The 26,079-nt window shown below is 30.2% G+C and overlaps 1 protein-coding gene and 1 long non-coding RNA gene across 2 annotated transcripts; one reads left to right on the top strand and one right to left on the bottom strand.

Moving 5' to 3' along the window:
- Window positions 1-11,685: 11,685 nt before the first annotated feature.
- On the bottom strand, window positions 11,686-13,624 carry LOC108481625 (transcription factor TCP12). Its single transcript, XM_017784735.2, has one exon. The coding sequence runs from the start codon at window positions 13,361-13,363 to the stop codon at window positions 11,858-11,860; it is 1,506 nt and encodes a 501-aa protein (XP_017640224.2). The 5' UTR covers window positions 13,364-13,624; the 3' UTR covers window positions 11,686-11,857.
- A 9,616-nt stretch (window positions 13,625-23,240) lies between these two features.
- Window positions 23,241-25,838, top strand: LOC128285743 (uncharacterized). The gene is made up of 2 exons (XR_008276283.1): window positions 23,241-23,626; window positions 25,594-25,838. It is a non-coding gene; the product is annotated as an uncharacterized LOC128285743 (long non-coding RNA).
- The last annotated feature ends 241 nt before the right edge of the window (window positions 25,839-26,079 follow it).

Raw genomic sequence — 26,079 nt, 5'->3', positions numbered from 1 at the left:
GAATGTGAAAATGTGTTGGTTTCCATATTAACTGTAAATTGGTTGCGATTTGAAATTGCAGGGAATGTTAGATATTTATAAAGGGGTTATATTGAGTTAAAAAAATATTTACGAAAAATTTTCGGAGTACTCAAACAAGTCCCGTTCCACTTCTAATACGTGTTTTTGGCCTTGAGGGCCCATTATAGGGATTTAATGATAAAATTATACTATGTATATTAATTTATTTATGAATTATTCGTAAATTGTCTGATATGTCCGGTAATGCTCTGTAACTCTGTTCAGGCAACATTTTAGGGTCAGAGGGTGTTACACAGGGACTTGACCTCCTAAAATAAAAAATTTTACTTTTTGGCCTTTTATAAATTATAAAAATTTAAGTTAGTATTTATAAAATCGTATTTTGACACCTAAAAACCAAAAGTTTAATTTAATTCTTTAAAAAATATAAACATATAAACTATTTAAATAAAAACTGTATTTTAATTTTTAACTCTCATAAAAAATATATAATTTAATTTTGATCCTCCTCCTCTAATTTTTTTTTGGCTCACCTTTGATGTCATAATTGTCATATAAATATATAATCTATAAAGACTAAGAAAATGTATTTTAGAAAAAAATAAAGTAAAAACAATTTATTAGGTTTGATAAATGTTAAAGTCTATAGGAGTTCTGTATTATAAGGATTGGAATAAATTAGTCCCTTTATTATTAAATAAATTAATTTATTTCATATATTATTAAAATAATCAAATAAGTCTGAATTATAATAGAGTTTACATTTATTGTATAAAAATATTTTGAAAATTATTATTTTAATTGCAGTTAAATTCTAAACTAAAATTTTATTTAAAAACTATAAAAAATTAAAAATATTAATTCTGTTAAATTGTAAATAATATTTTTAAACACTAAATGTTAATTTTATTCTAGTTTGACATTAATTAATTTTTTAATAGTACAAACACTAAATAAAAGACTATTTTAATAAATTTGTATAATAAAGATACTTCTCAAATACATTTACCGTTTGATAAATATTCACTGGCATTAAAAACGACGACCGTCATTTATTGGTGACAATTTTCGGCATTGATCAATGTTGATTAATGTCGGCTAATGCCAATCAACATTGGTTAAACCTATAGACATTCTTGTAATTTTCAAAAGTTTGACTAATTTTTTAAAATTTTTAGAAATTATATTTTTATTATTTTGTAGAATCTTATTTCGTTTGTATTTATTTATTTGTTTGTTTCTATATAATTTATATAATTTTGTATAATTTATAATAAAAATATTTTTTTGATTGAGTCTTAATTTAGTTGAAATTAGTTTTATTGTAAATATAGGAGGACATGAATTTGAACGCGCTGAAGCGTGTTTATCCTTTTCTTTAAAGGTTGAAAATGAGTTATAAATAATTTTAGACATTATATTAAAAAGTATTTTTTATTTTTTTAAAATACTTTTAAAACTATTATTAAATTAAATAAATTGATATAATTAATGACATGACCGAGTTTATGGACATTTTGTGTCACATGCCATTATTTAATCATATCATCATTAAGTAACATTGTTAATCAAGAGTATCAATTGTGTACCAAATAATAATTTAGCCGTTATTTAAAAAAAAATTAAATATCTATAAAAAGAAGTCGGGAAAAAAAGAGAGGAGAAAACGAAATCTCAGAAAATATTTTTTTGATGCAAAATCAAAATTTAATTTTGAGGGATGGAATTACATCAATAAGATTGAAGTTGATAGTATGAAATTGAAACATTTGTGATCTGTGAATGATGGTTTTTTAAGGTGTTCCAGCGAGAATGGACTCCATTTCCCCTTCCCATCATATCTTGCGGTGGACGTTGGGCCTGGCTACGTCCATAATTAGGCCGAGACCCATCCAGCCTGCATCCTCATTTGAAGAAAATGTTTGACCAAGCCTTCTCAGCATTTAATATATTGTTTTGCATATACATATTTATTGCAGCAAGGATGGTGAGGCAGATGCAACAGGGGAGTCATAAGATGGCAATAATTTGGGTTGCACATGGCTCTGTATCTATAGAATATAGAAATAGATTTATATGCACACTTCCTTTTTCGTTTTCATATATAAATAATGGGGATAGGTGGTGAAAGTGAAGGGATTATATGGTAATCCGAAAGAGGAAAAAGATGAAAATTGCAGTCGCAGAAGTTGCGCTGCTGATGATCATCAATGGTACAGGCAGCAGCAGGGACTGATCATCAAAAGGCTTAAATTCCGGCTCAGACACACCTTCATTATTATATATAAAAATAAATAAATAAATATGCCAATCTAACTGTACTTTAAAAAGTATATGTAACACTATAAGTTGTAAGATCTTCATGTCTCTGCTTTGTTTTTATAGCCTTCCACTTTTTCTTTCTGCGGTGTCAAGGGGATTCATTCATTTGATGATGACCATTGAGCTTTGAGAAACTAATATCCATATATATTATTTTTAGCAGTTCCGTACTTGCCTTTAATTGGTAGGGCCATAAATGTTCATCTTTCTTGCAGTCTATAACACCTAACACTGCCATAAAAAGATCACGCAAAACTGACCCCAAAACAACCAAATCCAAGGTAACTAATCCCCTTATAAAGTAATACTACTAATACATGCATGCAGATGCATTAAGCATAAAAGTTTTCACTGCCTTGCCTGCAGCATGTTTCATCTCTTTCATCAATTTTCTTTTATTAGTATTAATAAGATATCAGTGTCAGAACAAAAGCCATCCATCGGATCCATATATATGGCTCTGGGATTTCTTTAATTTCTTTTGCATTCTTTCCACCCTCCTCCTCCTCCTCTCTCTCTCTCTCTATATATATATGTATATATATTTTGTGGTGTATAAGTATACTCTTTCTTTCACAAAAAAATGAGAAAAAGAAGCAACTAGTGTTTCTCGTTGCAGGAGACTCTTTTCCGGGTTTGTCGCTAAAATAGTCGAGCCTCTTCATTATGAGTATTTGTTTCCTCTGTGTAGTCCCTTTCTTTGGCTTTCTTTTTTTTTTTTTTTTGATTTGCCCTCTTCTTTGTTTTGGCATTTTAAGTATAGTTTTCGTTGGCTGTTTGCGGGTGTCGGTTAGTGAGCATACTATTAAATCTGAAATGATTGTTTTGGCAATATGCATTGCTCCCATATAATTAATAAGCTTTATTCAGTTGCCGGTAGGATTCTAGTCTACAGCTGTGGTTTTTGGCAGTGCCACAATTTGCACTTTGCTTGATGCTTCGTGTACTTTGAAATTGGAGCAATCAAGAAATTAACCAGGGGGTGTAGATAGAGGTACATCATTGCAACCAACCAAGCATTTCAGGTCAGTTATTTTCTCTCTTTGTTAGTCTTTACTTTTGTAATATTGTAATGGAGCACGCATTTACATGTTAAGAGTTGGAGACCCAACATCAACACTGAGAAAATTATGGTGTAAGAAAGTGAGTGTTGTTGATTCAAGTAAACATCTGGCAACTGGCCACTGGCAACCCATGTTTGCTTTGCATTTTCATTATCGGGAATCTTTGTTTCGCGCACAATTGCAATTTTGCATGAAAATGTTTGCTTCAGATTTAGACAATTGTTTGATGCTGCTGCTGCTGCATGTTAAGCATGCATGGATAGGGAAACATCGACTGTCGTACCCACTCGCCCACCCACTACATCATCTCCTCCACATTCCTTCGGGGTCCCACAGTAGATGATCTCTCTCTCTCTCTTTGATCCATTGGATCCACCTTCAAAACAATGGATGCAATCATGCAATCCAAGACATATGAGTTTATTAAGATGTTCATTTTCTCTTTCTTTCTTAGAAAACCCAAAATCATCATTCTTTTCTTTCTGTGGGTTACTCTAGCTAGGTTAGCTACTTCATCTTGTTTAAAGATAAGAGGTATCAGTAATCCCGTTAGGAGTAGAAAAGGGAAAAAAGGAAAGAATAATAATGGTCCGCTTTACGTACAGTATGTGGGAATACAAATACTCAGAGACAAACCATTAAAACAAGCAAAAACTAAAGTTCTTGACTTTTGGTACTATTCTACTTTTAACGATTAACTGCATGCTGAGACCCTGTGAACTGCAGTTGCTTTCATTAATCCCTGCCGCCCGCTACCGATACAGTACTTCTACTCTTAACTCTTAGCTTTTTCTCTTGAGTTTCTTTCTTTCCCTTAAATCTTTGTTTTATCTTAAATATATATTTAATAAGTACCTCCAGCTGATCAATTGCATTAGTGGCCTTGGCTGTGCTGTGAATATAAAGAGAAATAAACACACAAAATTAAATCAGTCTAGAGATCAACAATGATATAGCATTGATATACCTTTTCATAAGCAAAATTATTGGTTGATCAGTAGCTAGACATTTGTAGTGGTTGGGGTTCACTTCAGTTATAGTCGACTCTCCGAATTCTGCACAAAAGTAATGATTAGGGTTTGGACCCCATGTCTATCTGTCCGGCTGCTATTTGACTGTTGACATTTCCTATAATTTATGATGGTAGTAATTCCAAAAATTAGGAAAAAGGTGCGAAATCTATTACTGTTAAGGCTAAAAGACAAAGTGGAATGAGATAGCCCAACATATCCTTTTACAGTCTGAAAGCATGTCGAAAATGGGCCCCGTCAGCCCATTTCTCATAAATATGCATTGTCATCGCAACTCTCCTTTGTCTCGTGATTGGAGGAGGTTGATTACTTTACTGTAATAGTTTGAAACCAATGTTTTAAAAGTAGTACGGGACATTGAATTGGTTCGTTTAACAATAATTAAATGGATAATTAAAAATTATTAATTGGTTCAATCGGTTGAATTGTAGATTTACTCGGAACCTATTTTAATTTTTTTATTTAAACTGTTATATCAAATAGATTTCTAATCCAATCAATTTTACTGATTAATCTAGTTCTAACAATATTATTTAAAATAGTTGCTTACAAAAATTGGAGTATTAGATAACAGTAGAACCAATGTATAGATACTTATTTTTTTTTATTACTAATGGTTTTGGAAACAATATTAAATTCTTAGTTGGAGAACTTGTTCTTATGCAACATTTGTCAACAACAATGCTCCTTACCAACATCATTCCATATTGGAAGGCTATGGAGCTAATTTTGGGGAGAACATTCCATATTAGAATGGTTGTAAAGCTAATATTGAGAACGACACTACAAGTTGGGAAGGTTTTAAAGCTAAACTTAAAGACTATTGGCAGGACTTTTAGATTTACTCTCGTAGTAAAATGTTTTAGAGAGCATAACTTTAAGTTTAAATACGAGTTGGATATTTTTTTTACATTTCTTTAGAACACAAGGAAGTCTCTTCTTGTTAAACAAGCAACGCATTTACACTTAAGTTTGTTAGTACTTTCCAGCATCACTTGTAACATGTTCTTATTAACTAGCTTACCTCTCTCTCGCCTTCTATAAAACATGTCAATTCTTTTGTAACTCTCTTAGAAAGGCTATAAATAGTGGTTCGAAGGCTGGGAGTATTTTGGGCGATTTGGTAAATTTAAGCATTTTATATTCTCTTTTCAATTTTCTCTTTTGCAATCATTATAATCACTAAAAACACTACAACTTTTACCATCCTTAGCCACTTATTGCCTTCACCACTACTACTTGCCACAACTCTTGTATTTTTAGAGTCTATTCCAATCTTCATTTCTATTATCTCTTCAAGACATCACGTTTTACAAGTTTGTAACATTTATTCATTTTAATAAAAGAATTCTTTATAAATACATTTTAGTATTGAGTTTATCACGGCTATTGTTTATTCTAAGACTTGAAAGTCACAATTTAATTTAGATGTTGTAATGATATAACATTTTTTTTTTTGATATATTGTGTGTTTATCAATCCAAGTAACCAAAACTTTGCTACAAAATTACAATGAAACACTTTTATATGTTCATATCTTCATCTTATCCATGTGTGATATGTTCTGCTATACAATAAATTTCTTTCTTGAACAAAAAAATATTTTTCAATCTCGTACATAATACAATGATAAGCTTCACTTAAAAAGAGACATTTAATGGCTTGTTAAAGTACAATAAATGTGACTTGTTATCTCCTCAAAAATACCTTTCAACTAAGTCTTCAATATGAATAAAATGTTGAAGATCTTCTCAATATTATCTTCCTTAGAGATCAAATCTCTTCAACTATGGAAACTTCAATCCCATGGAAAATATTCATAGTGCCATTTCTTAACTTGATTTACCCACATTATGTTTTTAGTAAAGGGTCACTAAAGATCCTTAAAGATATGCTATTAAAAGGTCCAACAATTTTGATCAAAGGATGCCAACTAAATATGGCAAGTTACATTGGTTTACTAGATGCACATTAAGTTACATCTAGAGTTGTATCACATAAAGAACACCTTATTTGAAAGGTGATTTTTAATCCATCCTTTAAAGAGCCAAAATCAATTAAAGTATAATTTTTAAATAAAATTACATACTTGTTTTTAGAATAAAAAGAATACCTTATTTAATCGAAAGCAAGGAACATAAATTAAATTTCAAGAGAATGTGATTAGATAAATGTAACCCATAGCATGTGTCAAGAATAATTCTATAGGTTCCAAAAGATTAAACTTTAGAAATGGATTTATTTCCCATGAAATTAGTCTTTTCTCTATTAATGGAACCCTTTTGTAAAGAATTTCTTTATGGAATTAGAGGAGGAGCATCTATAAGTTATATTTTATTCATGAAGAATGTAGATTTACTCTCTTTCCAAACTATTCCTCTTGTTATCTTTTTTGGTATGCCACTTCTTTTCATAGAAGTAGAAAATTCTCCACTTACATTTGTGCTACTTAATGTGCTTTTTCCATTTTGTGTTTTGTTCGTGCTTATAATTTTTCCCCTTTATTACCCTATAATATCAAGAGGACATGTTATAATAATGATTTCTTTACTTTCTTCCTTTTGTAAGTTTGCTTAGCCTTAAATATGTTATAACTTACTTTAAATGCACCTAATTAAGGAGAAAGAGAGGTGAGGATGAATTACACTATAAATTGACCCCAAAATGATTAAAGGATTTGAGTTGATTTACCAGGTTGTTCATTTTCATTATGTGCTCATGGACACCTCTTGACCCTTGACCACTAACTTAATTTTATACCTTAATAGTTGAAGTTGTTATGAGCATACTTGCTAGTGCTTTATCCTAAGTTTTTATAATCATGATTACGATTGAAAAGCTCCTAGATTACACAGAGATTTTCTCTTATCATCCTTAGGCTTCTATGGTGTATCTATCCTTAAGCATAATCCAAGTCTTAAGTATTCCAATATAATGAGTACTCTTTCAATCCAATAAAATAAATTGGAATCAATCGAGTCAAGAATGCTAGGCATATAGTTTTATGGAGAAGCTAACTAATAGCTGTAACATACCGTGAACTATAAAAATAACACATTATTAAGACTAACCTTTGGGTTAAGGTAATGAAATGCTCTTGATTCACTCTCAAATGTGACCATAATATCTCATAATGAGTAATCTATTACATCATCATAACCAATCTTTGGTATGCTATTGATTCACTTTCAAAGATTTGATTAAATTCTTTAATTTAAGATATTAATACTTTTAGTTATCACAATTCGATTTCATAATATTAACATAGAAATAATAAATCTTTTTATTCTAATTTCATAGTCATTTACTTATAAAACTTGTTTCATCTACCAATAATAATGTCATTGTGAATGAGTCACTTTGAAGACAACCAATTTGACCAAATTAAAATTTTAGTTTATGGTCAAATTTTAATTTTATAAGTTTATAAAAAAAGTCTCAAGATAAAACATATTAAAAATAATGATTTTTATTAAATTCATGAACCATAAAATATAATAACTTTTATAAAATAAAATTATACATTATACTTTTACTGAATTAAATAATATATACCTCTTAGGTTTGGAAACTTGAACTATGATTTATATGGTAGAAATTCAATTATACAATAGATAGAAACTTAATTGGTTTTAATTTTAAGAAAAGAGGCATGCTTGATATTTTTTCTCTTTACTCTCTTTGATGTTCGATTTTAAATGATGAGAAAATTACTAACTTTTTTTTTTTTTTAATGGAGAGGAACTAAGGGCTTTTATTTCCTATTTTCATAATTACTCAAATTATCACAGAATATGTATGATTACTCCTTTAGTGTATGAATTGTACAAATACATGACTCGTGTTAATTTGAAACATTAACATTGTAAGATTAAGCTTAATAACATTAAATATGTATGGATTTGGTGAATGTATCATTCATTGAATATAAAAGATATTTGACTTTATTACATATAGTTTAGATAATTATTTATGATCATAAATATCATAAATTCCAGCAACGCAGTTAAAAACATAACGGAAGATATTAAAAACTGACAAAAATGTTTCAATTGGGAGCTTAAATGTGTGGCTTATTACTCTTGGTAGACAATACTTTCGATAATAGGTTGAGATGTGGTACTAATGAAATTTTAGTAATTTCGATGTTTATGAAATTTGTTAGCAAAGCTTCATGATTTTTTGTTAAAAGTGGAATAATAAAAGAATCAAGTTGTTTTGGTGGAGATAATTTGTTTTCGCTTGTGGAATTCATATAAATGGTTTAGCATTTAACCCATGAGGTGGCGGCCAGGCTGGGGTACAATAGTTGGGTAGAGGATGATCATTGATGAGCTAGTACTTTGGTGTGTGTATCTACTGTACTGGGTTTATGAATATTAATTTGTTTTCTTGCAGGGTTTTAGTTTAGAAAACATAAAGTTCGAGTTTGTAGATAAGTAGTTATCAGCATTAGTCGGCAGATAACATTGTCGCAGAGCAGGTCACAGGTGTTTCCCCCTCCACCCATCAAACATAATCTTCTTGGGTGTGCTATCCTTTTCAATTTCTCTGCCCAACTTTTCCACTTTTCCCATATTGTAACTTTGATATATTCTTCATCCATAATTTAGCCTACACAAGTTTCAATTTGCTATGTCCACATATATTTGTCACCCTCATCACAGTTTAGTTACGTCTTACTTACACTTGTTGAGCAATAAAGTATTAAAGGTAAATGCTGCCTTGGCTAGTTTTCCCAATATTCTCACATCAATCGTCAGAAAGATTTTCTGATCCTTCCTTCATTTAGACACCAAACTCCAATACCTGGTAGAGACTAGAATTAATGGTTGTTTTTTTAGTCTTCGACCACTATCTCTTCGACCACTATCACATAAGGAGCTTGATATTGAAAAACAGAAGCATAATGCTTGGTGATATGAATGCATTAGAATTCATCTTTTGATCGTTCGTGTCCACAACTTCAACCTCTAGGAATTCATTATATAGTACTTCTGATTGTTCCATAAATGGAAGGCAGAAATTTTATTAGGAAATTACATTCTGGTTTCAATGAGACTTGAGGATTGAAGATTGAGATAACATTCAAAAATATGATGTGATAGCCAAGAAAAGTTTATGAAAACAGGCTGGAAAGCAATCTAACTTGACATTTAGATCAATCACGAAAGCTGGCTGTTCTTCCTTGTGGCCTGTACGTACATATACAGAAAGGGTGCATATGTTGCAACTTATGCATTAGTTCTAAATATCTCACCTATATAAAATATGACTGTTAGGTATTAAGGAAGGGATTGGTATATGGATTAATTTGCAGTAAACTGTCATAGAAAGAGTTTAGTTTCTGTGCAGATCGATTGAGTTGGGAGAAATCAATTGAAAAGTATACTGTTTTATACAACCTGTTGTTTGATTAAATTTTCAGCATGATGTGCTTTATTTCTTATTATACATGTTTTACATAGGCAAAGCAGCTAGGAAATACTACGACCTAAATTTCAAGTTTTTTCCTGGTTAATCTGTATGTGCTTTCTTGAGTAAATAATCAAGAAGTAACCTTACAGTTCAAAAGAAAAAAATCAGGAAGTAAAGGGTATGAAGAGACAGAGAGAAGACGAGGTAGCTTTAACTCCTTTTGCAAAAGTTTATTGGTAGGAATGAATTCTTGAGTAATTAGCAAAATAAATGCATACCTGCCTTTCAGTCTTCAATGGTATTGATGCAAATGCTCCCCAACCAGCCAAGCTTCTTCGAATGATTTTACAATGTCGTCATTTGCTTTCTTGCTATGCCTATTTATGCATGGTTTCTGTTTTTCCTTTTTTAGAAGAACACAATATATGATTGGACATTTAGACCCTGATGATGATTTGCCTTACTAGCTTAATATAGATATTAAGCACCCGGAAAGCATGAGCGACTAATACAAATGGTAAAATCAATTAAGATACTATAGGTTTGTCCTATGTTCCATAGGGCTTATGTGATCTTATAGGTTTTAAGTGGAATACGTTTACAGCTAAAAATCAGCAAAATAAGGCTACAAACAGTTCGTCGACAGACCAAAGAAATAAAGTTGGAGTAGATGGACCATTAAGATTGTCAGACATTAAGGTGAGGAAATAAACTCTACTAATTAACTGTATTCATAATATTTGAAAAAAAAAGGAATCTGCAATGCTACAGCATGCAATAGTAAGTAGAGTGTCTGCTAAAATACAGACCAATAATAGAAATCACCTTCGGGTAATCTAACTTACTAAAATCTGAAGTTCAACAAAAGCATGTCATGACAAGATAACAAACAAATTTCCTATACATAATTTTTTTTTTCTTGATTTATTTAAGTGTTCTTGTTACTGTAAAATTACACTCTTCACTTGCACTAAAAAGGCACGACTTGTTACTTTTCAATAACTCCTTTGTGATCAATAATCATGCTGGATTTTTCAGTTATCTAAGGCATGTTTTTGACAGAAAAGTGTTGAAATTTAGAACCATACATGTACTATTGAAGGTTAGCCCTTTAATGACCTCTGTTGTATTCTATATCTAATGAATAGATATGGTCAGAATTTCATCATTGATTTGTAATATTATGATGTATATATTATATACGCTATATATTGTTGAGAAAAAAATTCATCAGGATAAAAGAAGATAGTTTTGAAAAATATAACTATTTCTATATGAGATTACTAACAGCACGTACGCCCTTGTATAGGAATTCTTGTTGCAACCTGTAACTGAGATGGCGAAAGCTATATATAAATAACCATGCCTGCAGTGCATTGAATCTCAAATTATGTTTGGTGATAATAATGTCTTGTCCATAGCTATTATAAGGTGCTTTTGAACAAATTAACTCTACAAGGAAAGAAAGTGAAGAGTCCCACGGCTCAAATTAAGCCTAGCTAGTTATGACACAGATTAAGTGAGTCCTTGCTACGCTCCTAGCTAGCTAATGCATTAATACATGCAAAAGGCACTAAAAAACTTGAGCACTCCTTTTCATCAATGATTATTAATTTATATTCCTTTTTCTTCTTCTTTTCACCCTAAATCATATACCTACATATATATATATATATGTAATGTGAACATCCATCTTCCTCACCAGTGGAATGATAAACATGATATTAATTTCATTGTCTTGATTAATAATGTACAATTTGTCTCTGATTTAGGGGGCTACTTTATATCATAGTGACAAGAAAAAACTCATTCAGACATGCGAGAATGGCAAACCACAAAGTCAAATTCTGATAAATTTGATAGAAGAAATACAACAATATTTAATCCATTCCACCATTACTTAGCGGAGAGGATTCAACACACGGAAATCAAATTGAAGATAGCCGAACAATTTTTGTTTAACATAATCAGGAAACAAGAAAGGGTTTATGAAAACAATCTTCATAAGTAAAAATGGTGGAATTTGCTGGCAACAGCGGGATTTTCGTGGTAATCTGAATGCAAGCCAATGTGCGAGGAGGACATGAGAATTGAAGTAGGGTTTCTTCCTTCATGGGCATTTGAGGGGTTCGTCAAGTCTGAATTATGGTTCATCATTTTTGCATATGAGTTGGCAATGAGATTGGTGGTGGAATTTTCCGCTTGGGTATTTGAGTTGGACATAAAACTTGAACTAATCTTTTGCTCTTGCTCATTAGGGTCCGTCATGAAAATTATACTAGGGTTTTGTTCTTGGGTAATACCTGTTGAATCCTTGATGTTTGTCATCGCACAGTAACTGTAATGGATCCTCTCATTGTTCATGCCCCAATTTCCTGAAAAAACTGGACAGTTTTCCGCTGAGTTTTCTTCCCTTGAGTCTGCAATGTTGTTTGAGTAATTAAACATGGCTGACGACCTTGTGATGCCCAGGAATTTCTCAATGGTGCTTACAAAATCCATTTGATGTTCTATCGAGTCCGAGTCCGCAGTATTACGGTGGGGTTTTTCTGTCACAACCTTGAGACTATAGTTTGTTTCAGTAGAGGGGCCCGAATTTTCGCCAATTTCAAGAGGACTCGAGGACTGCAATTCTTCCAATTCATTAGGGTTGGACTCATCTGAACATTTATTTGTTTTTTCAAGATCTCTCATCCTCATTTTCTCTCTTGTTCTCTCCCTTGCTCTTGCTCTTGCCTTGTCCCTGGATTCTCTTGCAACAATATGATTGATTGAAACTTTACGTGATTTTCTTTCCTTTGTCACTCTAGCTGTAGTCGTACTTCTCATGGCTTCTCCACTTGCTATAACACCTTGCCGGTCTCCCATATTGTCTTGACACTCTTTGGCTGCCGACACTACTTCGCTTTCAGATGTAGATGACACGCTCTTTCCTCCCTCACTGCATCTGTGCTTCAGTGCTGGGAGGTTTTCCGTGAGTTCCTTGATAGCAGCCTTGGATTTAGAGAAGAGCCATTCAATAGTTTTGCTTGCTTTGTCGAAGCCTAGCATGTCCTGAAGATCAAAAAACTTACGGGCAATTTGAAGTGACAATCTCATTCGCCGATCTCTTGGACCATGAGCTGTATAGATCTTGCTGTGCCTGTCTTTCTTTCCGGTTCTCTTTCGAGGAATCCCCTGCTTTGCACCGTTGTTACTACTTCTCTTCCGGTTGGGCGGCACCTTTTTGGTTTCCTTTATTGGAGGAGCTGCATTAATCTCGGAATCCGGTGGTGCCGTGTTGCTACTGGACCCCAAGATTTGTTGCTGTGCTTGGGATAAAAGGTGACTCATAAGCAACCCATCATCATCGTCGTCGTCAAAAAAAGGTGCAGGAAAGTTAAAAAAAGCAGGGGGGTGATCCTCCAGTGAAGAGTCTGCTGGGTGTTGATCAGCTGAAATAGAGTTTCCAGGCATGGCATGGATGGTCGAGGGACAAGGGTTGTAACTGTTGCTGGAAGGAAACATGGGTCTGCATACAGATCGTGTTCTTGAATCTAGGGGAAGCTGAAATATCACGCTAGTAGATGGTATTTATTGGAGACAAAAGTAGTTGTCCATCTTTTTTTTAAAAGGGGGAGGAGGAACTGAACTGGGGCAGCTTGAAAAAGAAAAGAAAGAGGGAACTACGGAAGTGAGTGGATACGAAGCACAGCACAGGTGGTGGGAGGCAGAGAAGCTATGAAAGCGAGGGGATATATTGATTAATTGAATGTGAAGCATAGCAATTAGCAAGCCCCAAGTTCTGGTGTTGTGACACTTCACGTGGGTGCTGGTAGTTGCTTGATGGCAACCCTTCCTATTTCTTTCTTATTCTCTTTCTTCTTTTTCAGATTAGATGAGAGAAAGAGTATCAGCAGAACTAACACCAGAGAGAGAGGCCACGTCTATTAAACCTAGCTAACTAGGGCTAAGGGTGAGAAGAAAAAAGCAAGCAAAGAAACACAAGGACAATAATTCATTATAGCGCAGCTGAAGAAAGAGAAGCATATGTAGAGAGGGGGTAGAGTCTGCTTTTACAGCCCATGGATGGGTATTGCAAAGGCCTTTCTTTGACTGGGTGACCAAATGTCGCTTTCCCGGTTTCATTTCCCTCTGAATACTGTCTATGCCTTCATTGTTCATTGGGATCCTTCCTTCATTTTCTTCCTCCTTAATCTTCCTAACTCCTAATTAATTATTTCCATATCAACTAACTCTATTCTATGACCTCATTTGTTCATCCCCTTTCTTTCCTTCCTTCTTCCTTGGAACTCCTCTCACCTAATTCCTCCCGTTTTCTCCCCCATTCCTGTCTACGGTCACCAAATATTCTCAAATGTTAGATTAAAATTAGTTACTTGATAAAATAAAAAAAAAAGGGTTCTCAACTCAAAAATTGGTATTAATGCATGGTAGAAATATTCATATGCAATACTACAAGTTAATCCAATGTGTGTATGTATCTCTCAGGGGCTTTTTCTTTATTGTTCTTAGTAATTAGTCCGTCACTGATGACAAACATTAATGAAAATTAAGTTTAACTAATTTCAAATATATATATCATCTAAAGATGTATGAATCATGAGTAACATATCCAGTCAATAGTCATAGTGGCAATTAAGTTCCTGCGCTCATTTTCTTGCAAACTATTTGCAGTTGCAGCCTTGGCTTTGCACATATGCAGCCTGTAGGTATGAGTGAGAAAAAGGAAAACTTGGTTATTTAATTTCCACCGAATAGTTATATAATATAAATGTCTGCATGGCTAGTTAGTAGTAGTAGAAGTAGTACAACCCTATATCCATATCCATAAAGAGAGTTTCTGAAAACCCTAGTGCACGTGAGCTGATAAATTTAAGCATATATTTCCATCGGAACAACATCATGATCTGCTAGTTGAAAGCCAAGTTTCCAGTGCACTTTCTCATATATGCTAAATAACTTATACCATTACTACATGAAGTTGCTTGCACAGTTAACCAAAAAAAAAAAAAAACAAATAGCTAGCTTCAACTCTCCCACTTTGCATCACATTCTAATTTCTTTGTTTTTCCTTTTTTTTTTTTTTTTGAGTCATTTTCATTTGAAGCAGAAGATTTCAGTAAAAAAACAATAATCGAGGTTAGTGCCATTTACTACGTAAAGTTTTGAAGTGGGGTGAACGTTGCCACTTGTCTGGATTGCGGGTGCTCTCAAATAATGGGACAGAGGTTGGTTACTCATAACAAGAGATAGGAAGGTAATTATCATTAAGTGTCAGGGAATAAAACTACTTTGTCTTGAAAAGTTCAAAAAAGAAAAAAAAAATCTCCAGTTTTGGAATTTGGATACTCCGTTTATTCATTTATGGTATAGAAACAACATTGTTTTATAAAAGAAATGTTTTATTTACCAAAAAAATTGTTTTATAAGTACCTCACCACGCTTGCTTTATATTATACCATATTTGGCAACCACACAATGTGTGAATATTTATTTTTTGGAAATTATATTTTAAAATTCTGACTTTTTAATTGCGTTTCCAAAAATCATTTCTTACTCACTCATTTCCTTTCTTGATGAATATTATATGCATGAGGTATCCACTTGAATTCCAACAATACATACAATACTACTAAATTTTATAAGAATAAATAATTGTGCATATATAAAATATTTTTTCATTTTAATTTTAATTTACATTTTTAATATATATATATATATATATATATATATATATATATTTACTTTTCAGAATATATAATCCATGTAAAATGAAAAAGTTTATATGAGATTTTGAAAAAAAATAGTAAAATTTTAAAAATTATTATAAAATAAATTATGCATTATGAATATAGTAATTGAGACACATATTATTTAAATTATTATAAAATAAATTATGCTTTTAAATTATTACATGTACAGTGTTAGAGGAACTATAAGTATCAAATTAACTATTACAATATAAATTGTCGTAGTATCACAAAGTAAAAATAAATCATTATAGCACAATCAAAATAAGAATTAGTACAATTCGATTAAAGCCAACACAGACTGGATTAACTAAACTCAAACCCACACATAACCGTACATGATGAAATTGAGAACCGACACTTATAATTAAAATAAGTTATATGTTGGATTCATTAGTTATTTAACAGATTTAAATTAACTTTGCCATAAAATTTTCAAACCTTTTCAACAATTTAATTTAATGTTGTTTCTAGTAAAATATTTTTGTTAACAACTATTTATGAAATCAGTATTAAATTTAAGAAACCATTCAAATTAAATATTTTTACCTCCTCAATCACATCAAAGCAAGTTTGTTAACTATTAAATTACAATTAAAATTTAATTAAATAAAATCATAGCAAAAATTTAGATTGAAAATGCAAGTTAATTCTAACTACTTAATTTCATCAATTAGAAAAAAAGTTACACACATTGTTACGACCGTAAAACTCTTATGTGAGCTTAAAACTGTAAATTAGGATTTGGCATATCAAATCATTAAAAACAAAATTAAATGTGGAAGCGTAACTAAATCCATTATTAAATATTGCCTACAAGGTTTTCATCTTCTAAGAAAATAGTTTTTCTTTTGTATAACTCTCTTATGGGATGAAATGAAATATGCATAACCTTATTTATTAGGTACCACTACTTATTTAAATAATTGATTATTAAATCAATTTTGAGTATTTATAATTTGGCCTCTCATCAAATTATAAATATAACTTATGGTATCTACATATTATTTCTATAACATTTTAATACCTATGATAGCATACTTTATAATAGCATTATACATATGTGTCCATGATTGAGAATTTTAATCCAACATTTATTTCCTTTTAAAATTGGATGAATTATTTATATATTTAAATTAGTTTACACACAATTCTAACTACTTAATTTCCTCGTTTAGAAAAAGTTAAAACAATTGTATTAGAGAATGTGATTGTTTATTAGAATTTTTTTTTTGTAAGTTATTGTAAATTGTAATGTAAAGATGTTTATTAATTATTAGAACTTTTTATCACGCGTGTATGAGTGTGTGTAAATTACAAATATAAAATATAAATATGTGTTTAAAAAGAATATATAATAAATAATAAAGTGTATGACTTGAAACTAATTAATAATAACACATGAAATATGTACCATATTAAACCTTTAAAAATATATTAATTTTTTATAAGTTGATGTTAAGTTAACCCGTGACACCAACTCAATTAAAAGTTTTATTAATAATATAGATAAAAGGTTTAACTACGAAGAAAACAAATTTTCAGTGTAGATTAACACTAAAATTGCATTTAGATTAAAACATTTAAAAGTAATCATCAAAATTAAATAAGGATTACAAAAGGAAAAAGAAAAAGTAAATGGGTATATAAGCTCTTAAAATCTGATAAAAATTCAATTAAATCCTCTGCGAAAAATATATTTTAAAAATATTTATTTTTAGTTGAATTAACCTATGGTTGTCATGTTTATTTCAGACTTTTTTAAAAACAAATTGTTTTTTAATTGATACACATTTTAATTAGATAAATTCACTTTTTTATATAAAAAAACTTTACACGTATGAATAATAAAATTAGAATTTATATACATTATTTTAAAATATTTTTTATACATCCTAAAATGTACAATAAAATTAAAAATAAATAAATATGCATAATATTTTTAAAGAAATATATTTTTAATATTTATATGATTAAGAAAATTATATTGAATGAACCTGGACATATCGTTGCATAGATTCATTTTTAACTTTTAAATGGATTTATTAATTTTAATTTATTAATTTTATTTAATATTTTTTATAAATTTTAATAATATTTTACAAATTTATAAATTTTTTGAAATATATCTTTTATAAATTTAAAAATTTTAAGTTTGAAATAATCTTGGACAACCATTTGTCCATGTTTATTCCAGTAAAAAATATGAATATTTTTTAAAATATTTATTTTATTTTTTAAATATTTATTTTAATTTTTGTTGGCGTGATAGTAACATGTCCACAACTATCACTAACGTGGAGCCACCTCAATGTCGCTAATGCCACATTAATTCTGTAATGATCAAAGATAGAAAACATTGATCAAAGAGTTTAATTAATGTAATTTTAAAATTTGAAAGCTTAATTGAGTATATTCTAAAAAGAAAAACCTTAATTATTTTTTCATCAATGCTCAGCGGGCTTATATACCCTTTAGCCCTAAAAAAAAAAAAGTAAAAGATTGTAATATTAATAATAATGTGAGGAATTTAAAACAATTTTACCTTCAAAAACATAACAAAATGTGAATTTTATTAAATTTAAAAATTATTCTATTTTTAAAATTAACAAATTAAAATGTGCACGGATTATTCTATCTATTAGTTAACATATTTTGAGGGCTGAATTAAAAAAAAAACTTTTTAATTATGTTTTTAAATAATTGTATTCAAGCACTTAACAGTATTCAAGGACTGAATTGATTTACACGTTAACTTCATAAAGATATTAAATAGTTTGGTAAAAAATATTAGCAATAATTTAATAATTCTGTTTTTAAACTATTTTAAAATTTTAACATGATTTAAAAACTATAAACATAATTTTAAAAATATTTACAAACAATACTAAAAAAATAAAATAAAATCTAAAATTGCTAAAAATATAACTATTTTAAAAACAATATTTAGAATAAATATTCTAAAAGCAGTTGAAACAGATTTTTAACCTAAGTATTGGTTTAAAAATATTTTTATAGTGTTAAAATATTAGTATTTGATATACCAGCAGTACACTCTTTTATTCACAAACATTTAAAAATTTATCATGTGTTTTTTAAAATATTTTATTTTATCTTTAAAAAGTTAAAATAATAAAGCAATAAAAACAATGTTTTACAAAAAAAAAATCTGTAAAAACATAAAAGAGTGGGTAAATTTCCAAAAATGTCTTTTTTAAAGTATTAGATTAGGCTCTTTTTTAAAAAAACTTATGGGACTATTCGCGACCCAAGATTCTATAGAATGGTTAAATTTTCAAAAAAATGTCTTTTTTTTTAAAGTATTAGATTAGGCTCTTTTTCAAAAAAAATTATGGGACTGTTCACGACCCAAGATTCTATAGAATGGTTAAATTTCCAAAAAATGGCTTTTTTTTTTAAAGTATTAGATTAGGCTCTTTTTTTTTTAAATTATGGGACTGTTCGCAACCTAAGATTTTATTTTCTCATCAATCTAATCGCCGCTCACGTTTTTTCTTTTTCTTATCAATGAATAGATCTCTTTACTTGTATGATTTAAATGTCTCGTATTTCTTGAAAAAATAATTCGATTGATGATATTTGGTATGATACTTGTTGAAACCATTTTTTTTCGTTTTTTTTTTCGATTTAAAAATGATGGATCAACTTTTTGGAAAGCGAAAATGGAGTCGCCACCAATCTTTTCTTGTTTAGGTGTGATCGGATCACCTAGAAATTTGGGTTGTTTTAATAAAACATTTTGGTTTACTAAAACAATGATTTTGGTCTACGAAAATATGAGAAAATAGGCTCGGGAGTCGGTTACGTATGAGGAAGGATTAATACCCACATTACGCCCAAAATTGGTACCAAATTGATTAAATACTGTCCTTTTGTCTAAAATTAAAAATGTTTTTGAAATGTGGTTCTTGTTAATAACATTTGAATAACCCGAGTCCTTTGCCAAAAATCTTCTTGTTTTGACGTTCGAAAATTTATAATTCGAAAATAACAAAAGGATGCCCAACTATTTGGTCCAACGAAAAATCAATACCCAGCTCAGTAGGGCACGATTCCTCGAATTTTCAAATATTGACCATTGCCTCACCTTGGAAGATATGAGTGAAATTCCGAAGAGACATTCGATTATTTTGAACAAACGGGAGATTGCGACCCAACACGATAGGGCACTATTCCCCGAATTGCCAAACATCGAACATTTCTTTCATTTTAAAGAGTTTTTAGAAAACGTGAGTGAAATTCCAAAGGGATCTTTGATTGTTTTGAACAAATGAAAAGCGCAACCAAAGACGATAGGACACAACATTTCAAATCCTCGATACAAGATTATTTTATAATTTCCAAAACTCATGCTTTTGAAATTTCAAAAGGATATTTAGTTATTTAGGTTAAACAAGAAAAATTGAAACCTAGTAAGTTAGGGTACTATTTTCTTGAATTTCCTAAATTTGAAATATTGTCTTATTTTTAATTTGAAAAAAACATGGACGAAATCTCGAGAGAATATTTATTTTGTCAAACAGAAAATCGAAACCCAACACGTTAGGGCACAATTTCTCGAATTACCAAACACGAAATATTACCTCGCTTTGAAATTTTATTTTTTTATTTTTTTTAAAAGGGAGTGATTATGAAAACAAACTTGCAACGTATTTATTCGATTCATTTGAAGCAAAGAAAATGAAATGAATAATTTCAGGCAAATAGGTTGATTTCAAGCAAATAGGTTGGCAATCTCAATCATAATATAATACATGGGGATGCAAAACAAAGTAACAAATATGGAAAACATATATCAATAATATATTATACAATTTTTGAAAAGTACAAACACGAAAATTGAAACATGCCCAATGATAATAATCTTACCACATACACTATTTAACGTTTCTAACTAATGGTTAAATAAAAATCTATTTTAAGAAAAATATTTTAAAAGGTAATAAAAATGTTAAAACAAATAAACTTGGAATGAACAATTTAAAAGTAGCTAAATTATATATATATATATATATATAAACAGATAATACATGCAAAAATTTACAATAGATCGTAAAATAAATAAAAATAAAAATAAATAATACATAAAGTATATAAAGTTTAACATATAAATGAGCTTCAAAATAAGTATTATAAGAGGAAATTTAAAGTTAGTGTTATGCAAAATAATTTAAAACCAAGATTCAAAAAATGTATATATGTATATAATATATATTATGTGCATAGCAATAGTAATGTGTACCTATATAAAATTTTAAAACGAATAATGTACATATTAACAAGTTGTAACATAGATGAATTATATAAATGCAACCATGTAAGAATATACAAAAGAATATAATAATGACATACTATATAATATAAATCAATAATTATACAAAACAATTTGAAACAAGATTTACTTACCAACAATTAACAAGATACATAAAGCATAAAACTTAATATAAACATTGTATATAAAAAAATAGTAATATAGGCAAGTGTTTGAAATAAACAAAGTATAATTTAAAATTGGGGAATAAATGGTATACATAAATAGATTTAAAGGAAAAATATAAACATGTTTGCAAGGGAATTCAAATAAGTAATTCAATTAAATTATGTATATATATATAAAATAAAGAAAATAAAATAAAATAACAAAAATAAAAAATGAACAAAGGAATACAAGAAATTAAAATCAACCTTTTTTTGCTTTGGATTTTTTATCTCTATGTGAAAATACAAATTTTTTTTTATCCCTCCTCCCCCTTTACATTTGGTTTTATGATGGCTTTTCTAGCCTTGTTACAACATTTTTTTTATTTACTATCTTTTCTTTTTACAAGTGGTAGACAAAAGAGGACTAGGGCGGCGCTTAGGGCGGTACATAGGGTGAAGAGGTTAGGTTTTTTTCTTTTTCTTCATTTTCTAATTTTTTATTTTTTATTTTGGGTTGTATTTGGGCTTGGGGTATTTTGGGTTTTAGTTGAGTTTTGGTATTTAGGCTGTGATTTTATTGGGCCCCGGGCAAAATTTGGGTATTATAATACGTATGAGATAAATGATATCGATGAGATTGACATTCAAATATTTCTTCTTCGAACATATTAATTTGACCCCATAAGCGAGACCACCACCCCATTGCATGTTGCCGCCAAAAGCAAAACCCCTTATTTCTTCTAGAGAATCTTTTAATTGTTCCAGAGCAACTAAAAAGAGATTCTTTAACAAAAAAAAAATCAATTCAAATGTAGGATAAAACACTTCAAATTGGAAGCACTTTCTGCCCTCAATAACTTTTTTTTTAATTGTTGGTGTCACCTCAAAATAGGTATTTATATAGACCCCATGTCTTATTTTCTTTATTTTCTTAAGCGATGTGGGATATAGGTCTATATAGACTGATAATCTATTTGCAGTTTATTCCTAGATAATGTGAGATTATTTACTTTTTAATTAACAACATAAAATTAAAGGCTACAACATTAAACTCTAACAAAATATGTTTTATTATCTTTAAATGTTATCCTTTTATTTGAGATTGTTCAAATTATAATTTGAGGTTGGTCATTAGACAACTAATTATTATCTTTAAATTATTTTTGGGGTAATTTGGGTAAATAATTAATGTTATTTAATTTATAATTTTTATCATGAAAATTTTATACATTAATTTGTATCATATTTGTGTTATTTTTCGTTTTATAATCATGTATTAATTTATATTTAAAAATATTATTTACACTTACAAATTTTTTATCTTTTTTAAAAATAAGAACAAATAATCTCATAATAATTTTTTGTAAATATGTAAAATTATTTAAGTAATTTGCTTGATTCATTTAGTCTCAACTTGACACTAAATTTACATTATTCTTTTATTTTACTTTTTATAGGAAGAGAGGTAGAGTTGATTCATGTTTGAATCTAAAATTATGTGTTAATAAAAAATAAATAATAATACAAATTCTTTGTCACGGAATTATTTATTAACTAATATACTTTTTACTTCTAGAAATATAGAGAAATGAATAAACATATTGGGTTAATACAATAATATCTATAATTATTGACAAAATAATATCTATATTTAACATATTTAGAAATAAAACTAAAATATGTGTCACTATATTATCTCTATTAAATTTCACACTTTAATATCTATATATAAAATATTATGTGTTACTACCATATGTGTAAGTTTGTCTTTCTTTTTTATTGGATTTTTTTACAAATGTAATGTTTGTATAAGAGTTTATAATGTTTTGCTTGGTTAGAGTTTAATGTTGTACACAATTTTGTCTTTAATTTTTAAAATCTAAATATAGCCTTTAATCTTATATTGTTAGTTAAAAGAGTAAGTATGTAACGCCCCAATTTTCGGGAATCCTGTGAATGTTGGCATAGGTTTAATTATGTTAGTGGGCCTCTAGAAAGCCTAAGCTTAAGATAGAACCCGACAATTTTAGTTAATTTTTGTTCCATAAGAAAAAGGGGGTGAAATTATGAAATAGGACCTATGTGAAAATGTTTGAAAATGCTATAGGCTAAATTGAAGTGGCCAAATAAATAGGAGTGCAAAATAGGAGGATTTGCATGACAAACCTCCCATTTTACATGAAGTGGCCAACCATCATGTTGTTGTAGACAAAATGTACACTTGATATCCATAATTTATGGTACAAATTGATACAAATTGATAATAGGTTAGGTAAATGTTTCATGATAATAGGTTAGGTAAATGTTTCATGATAATAGGTTAGGTAAATGTTCCATGACAATGGGTTAGGTAAATGTTTCATGATAATGGGTTAGGTAAATGTTTCATGATAAGAATATCATGTCTTTTGTATTAAAGAATTAAATGGATGAAATATGAAGTTTTATTAAAAGAAAAAGGGATGAAAAGAACAAAGTTTTGTCCATCTTTGTTCATCATAGCTGAAAGTTAGAGAAGAGAAAGGAGAGGAGAAAGCTCTTGAGTATTCGGTCATTAGGAGGAGGAAAATTGAAGGTAAGTTCATGGTAGTTTGCTTCTATCTTGATGTTCATGAGTTCTTCTTGATTCTATCTTAACTCTTGAAGCATATTTTGATTTTTAGTTGTGTTGTGAGCATTTAGTCATGAATTAAAATGAAGGAAATGGTTGTTGTTTGATGTTCTTTTGATGAAAAATGGAAGATAGGTGAAGTTGAGCCAAACAAATGAGCATGCATGTGCCTTAGATGCTAAAGGAAAAATCGGCTAACATGTTGTGCTTTAAAATGATGAAATGGAGATTATGCTTAAGTAAAAATCATAGATATGTGATGATTGATTGGTGATATACATGTTTAAATAACATGCATGCAAGATAGGTGTATGAAAGAGTGATTTGGTAATAAATCTGCTTGGGACAGCAGCAGTAACGTGACTTTGGAAAATCACCATAAATTGTGGGAGATGAATTAGAAGCTGAATAAATTATGTAATTAAAGCTTATTGAGTCTAGTTTCTAATGAAATAAACAAGAACATGTTTTGAATTCTGTACAATGAGAAATTTGATTCGTAATGAAGAGTGGTCAGATTAGTCAAATAGTGAAACATGGGAAACTTTGAGAAAATTCTGGTATTGATTGGCTAAACCAAAATTCTTAAAATTTTATGGATAGAAGATATATGAGTCTATTTTCAGGAAAATTAACGGAACTTGATTTGGAGTTTCGTAGCTCCAGTTATAAATGATTTAGTGACTGTTGCTCAGGAAGACAACTTGCAGTGAAATTATAATTATGTGGTAAACATTGACAAAAATTTGTTAATGAGTTGCTTATTGATTTCTTATAAGCTTACTATGATCTCATGTAGGTGTGGTTGGCGAATATTGTAAGGGATTAATCGTAGTTCGTATTTGAATAGTTAGATTAACGTGTTAGTAATCCAATTGTAGGCGGTTCGTATGTGGATCTCGTCGACATATCGTCGCAAGCAGTGTGTAACTAACACCCTCTTTCTTAGTCTAGATCGGCAAAAGTCGAAAAGCGAAATGCCGAAAACCGGTATTTTGTAGATTTGCGAGTGTGCGAATGCTCGTGAGGTAAATCGATTAATGTTTTGGTAAGCTGCAAAATTTGGACTGCAAAGTGTATGATTTACGTGCCTCGATATTTTTGGGCTTAATGGGCCAAAATTTGAAATGATGGGCCAACTGCCCAATTCAGTAAGAACCCTCGATGCGTGATTCGTAGTACGTGAAAGGTAGGAATATGCATGAAAAATTCTAAAATAGATAATTACTGAAATACCTTTAAAAGTGGAAAATTTACGTTTTACCCCTAGGAGATAAATTAAGAAATACCCTAGGTTAAATTGATTTAAATGCATGTTTGATTGTTGTTATTTCTTGTATGCCATGTTGTTATCATCTGATGCATGAGATTGGGATATTGACGGAGGAAGTCATGAAAGTGGCTTGTCCACGTCTTGGAGGCTTTGCCTCAATTTATTGTTAAGCGAGCAGCAAGGTCGCAACTATGGAGTGTTAAATGGGTGGGTTGAGCTATTCCCACATGGAGTGTATGGCTGGTACGGGTGGAGTGTAGTGGTTGGTGGGTTGAGTAGTCTCCCCAAATGGGCTTGCATATGTTTACTAATGTTGCATGTATTTTGAAATGGGCCTATGGGCCATACTGTTATCTGAATAAGGGACTAAGGCCCGCTTTATTGTAATCTGAAAAGGGCTCGCCCAAGACCACTATTACCCAAATGGGCTTGCATATGTTATTGATGTTGCATGTATTTTGAAATGGGCCTATGGGCCATCTTATTATCTGAATAAGGGCTAAGGCCCGGTTTATTGTAATCAAAAGGGCTCGGCCTAGTACCACTTATTACTGAATGGGCTTAGGCCCAATGGGCTTGAGCTGACTTGGACTTTGAATGGGTTTTCCTTACACACTGAGTTTCCCCAAACTCACCCCTTTTATTTTCATCCACGCAGGAAATCCCCAACCATAGTGGGCTTGGAGCTGTGAGGGAATTCGGAGTGGCCACCCGTTCTGAAAGTTTGATTTTCTTCTGGTGAACTGGACATCCTTTTATTTACGTTTGAATTTTTTGGGCTTTTAAATGTAATAAGGCCGCTTAATTATTTTTGATGGTTTTAATATGTATTACTAAGATAGGTAATACTTATTTTAACTGTTGAAATTGGATAGCTTTAGGGCGCGTTTTCAAAAACAACAATTGATTTCAAAATAACACGACAATAAGCAAAGCTTCCATAATGAAAGTATTTTCCAAAATTAATCACTTTTCCTAAAATGACTTAATCAAATCGGTTTCCTAGAAATATCCATGACGTTAAGGTGTGGCAATGGCAGTATGCATGTCTAGGATTGGATCCGAAGGAGCTTGGTACTTAGCGATCCGATGGACTCACCACCTCTTTTAGGTTTCCTACACGGTGCACGACTTCCATTCACTT

Source organism: Gossypium arboreum, chromosome 12 (assembly GCF_025698485.1).
Source record: "Gossypium arboreum isolate Shixiya-1 chromosome 12, ASM2569848v2, whole genome shotgun sequence".
NCBI classification, from domain to species: Eukaryota; Viridiplantae; Streptophyta; class Magnoliopsida; order Malvales; family Malvaceae; genus Gossypium; species Gossypium arboreum.
The sequence above is the reverse complement of the archived record's forward strand: the minus strand, read 5'-3'. Positions and strand labels throughout refer to the sequence as shown.

Coding starts and splice junctions, on each gene's coding strand:
- LOC108481625 (XM_017784735.2), bottom strand. CDS start 13,363: ATGTTTCCTTCCAGCAACAGTTACAACCCTTGTCCCTCGACCATCCAT.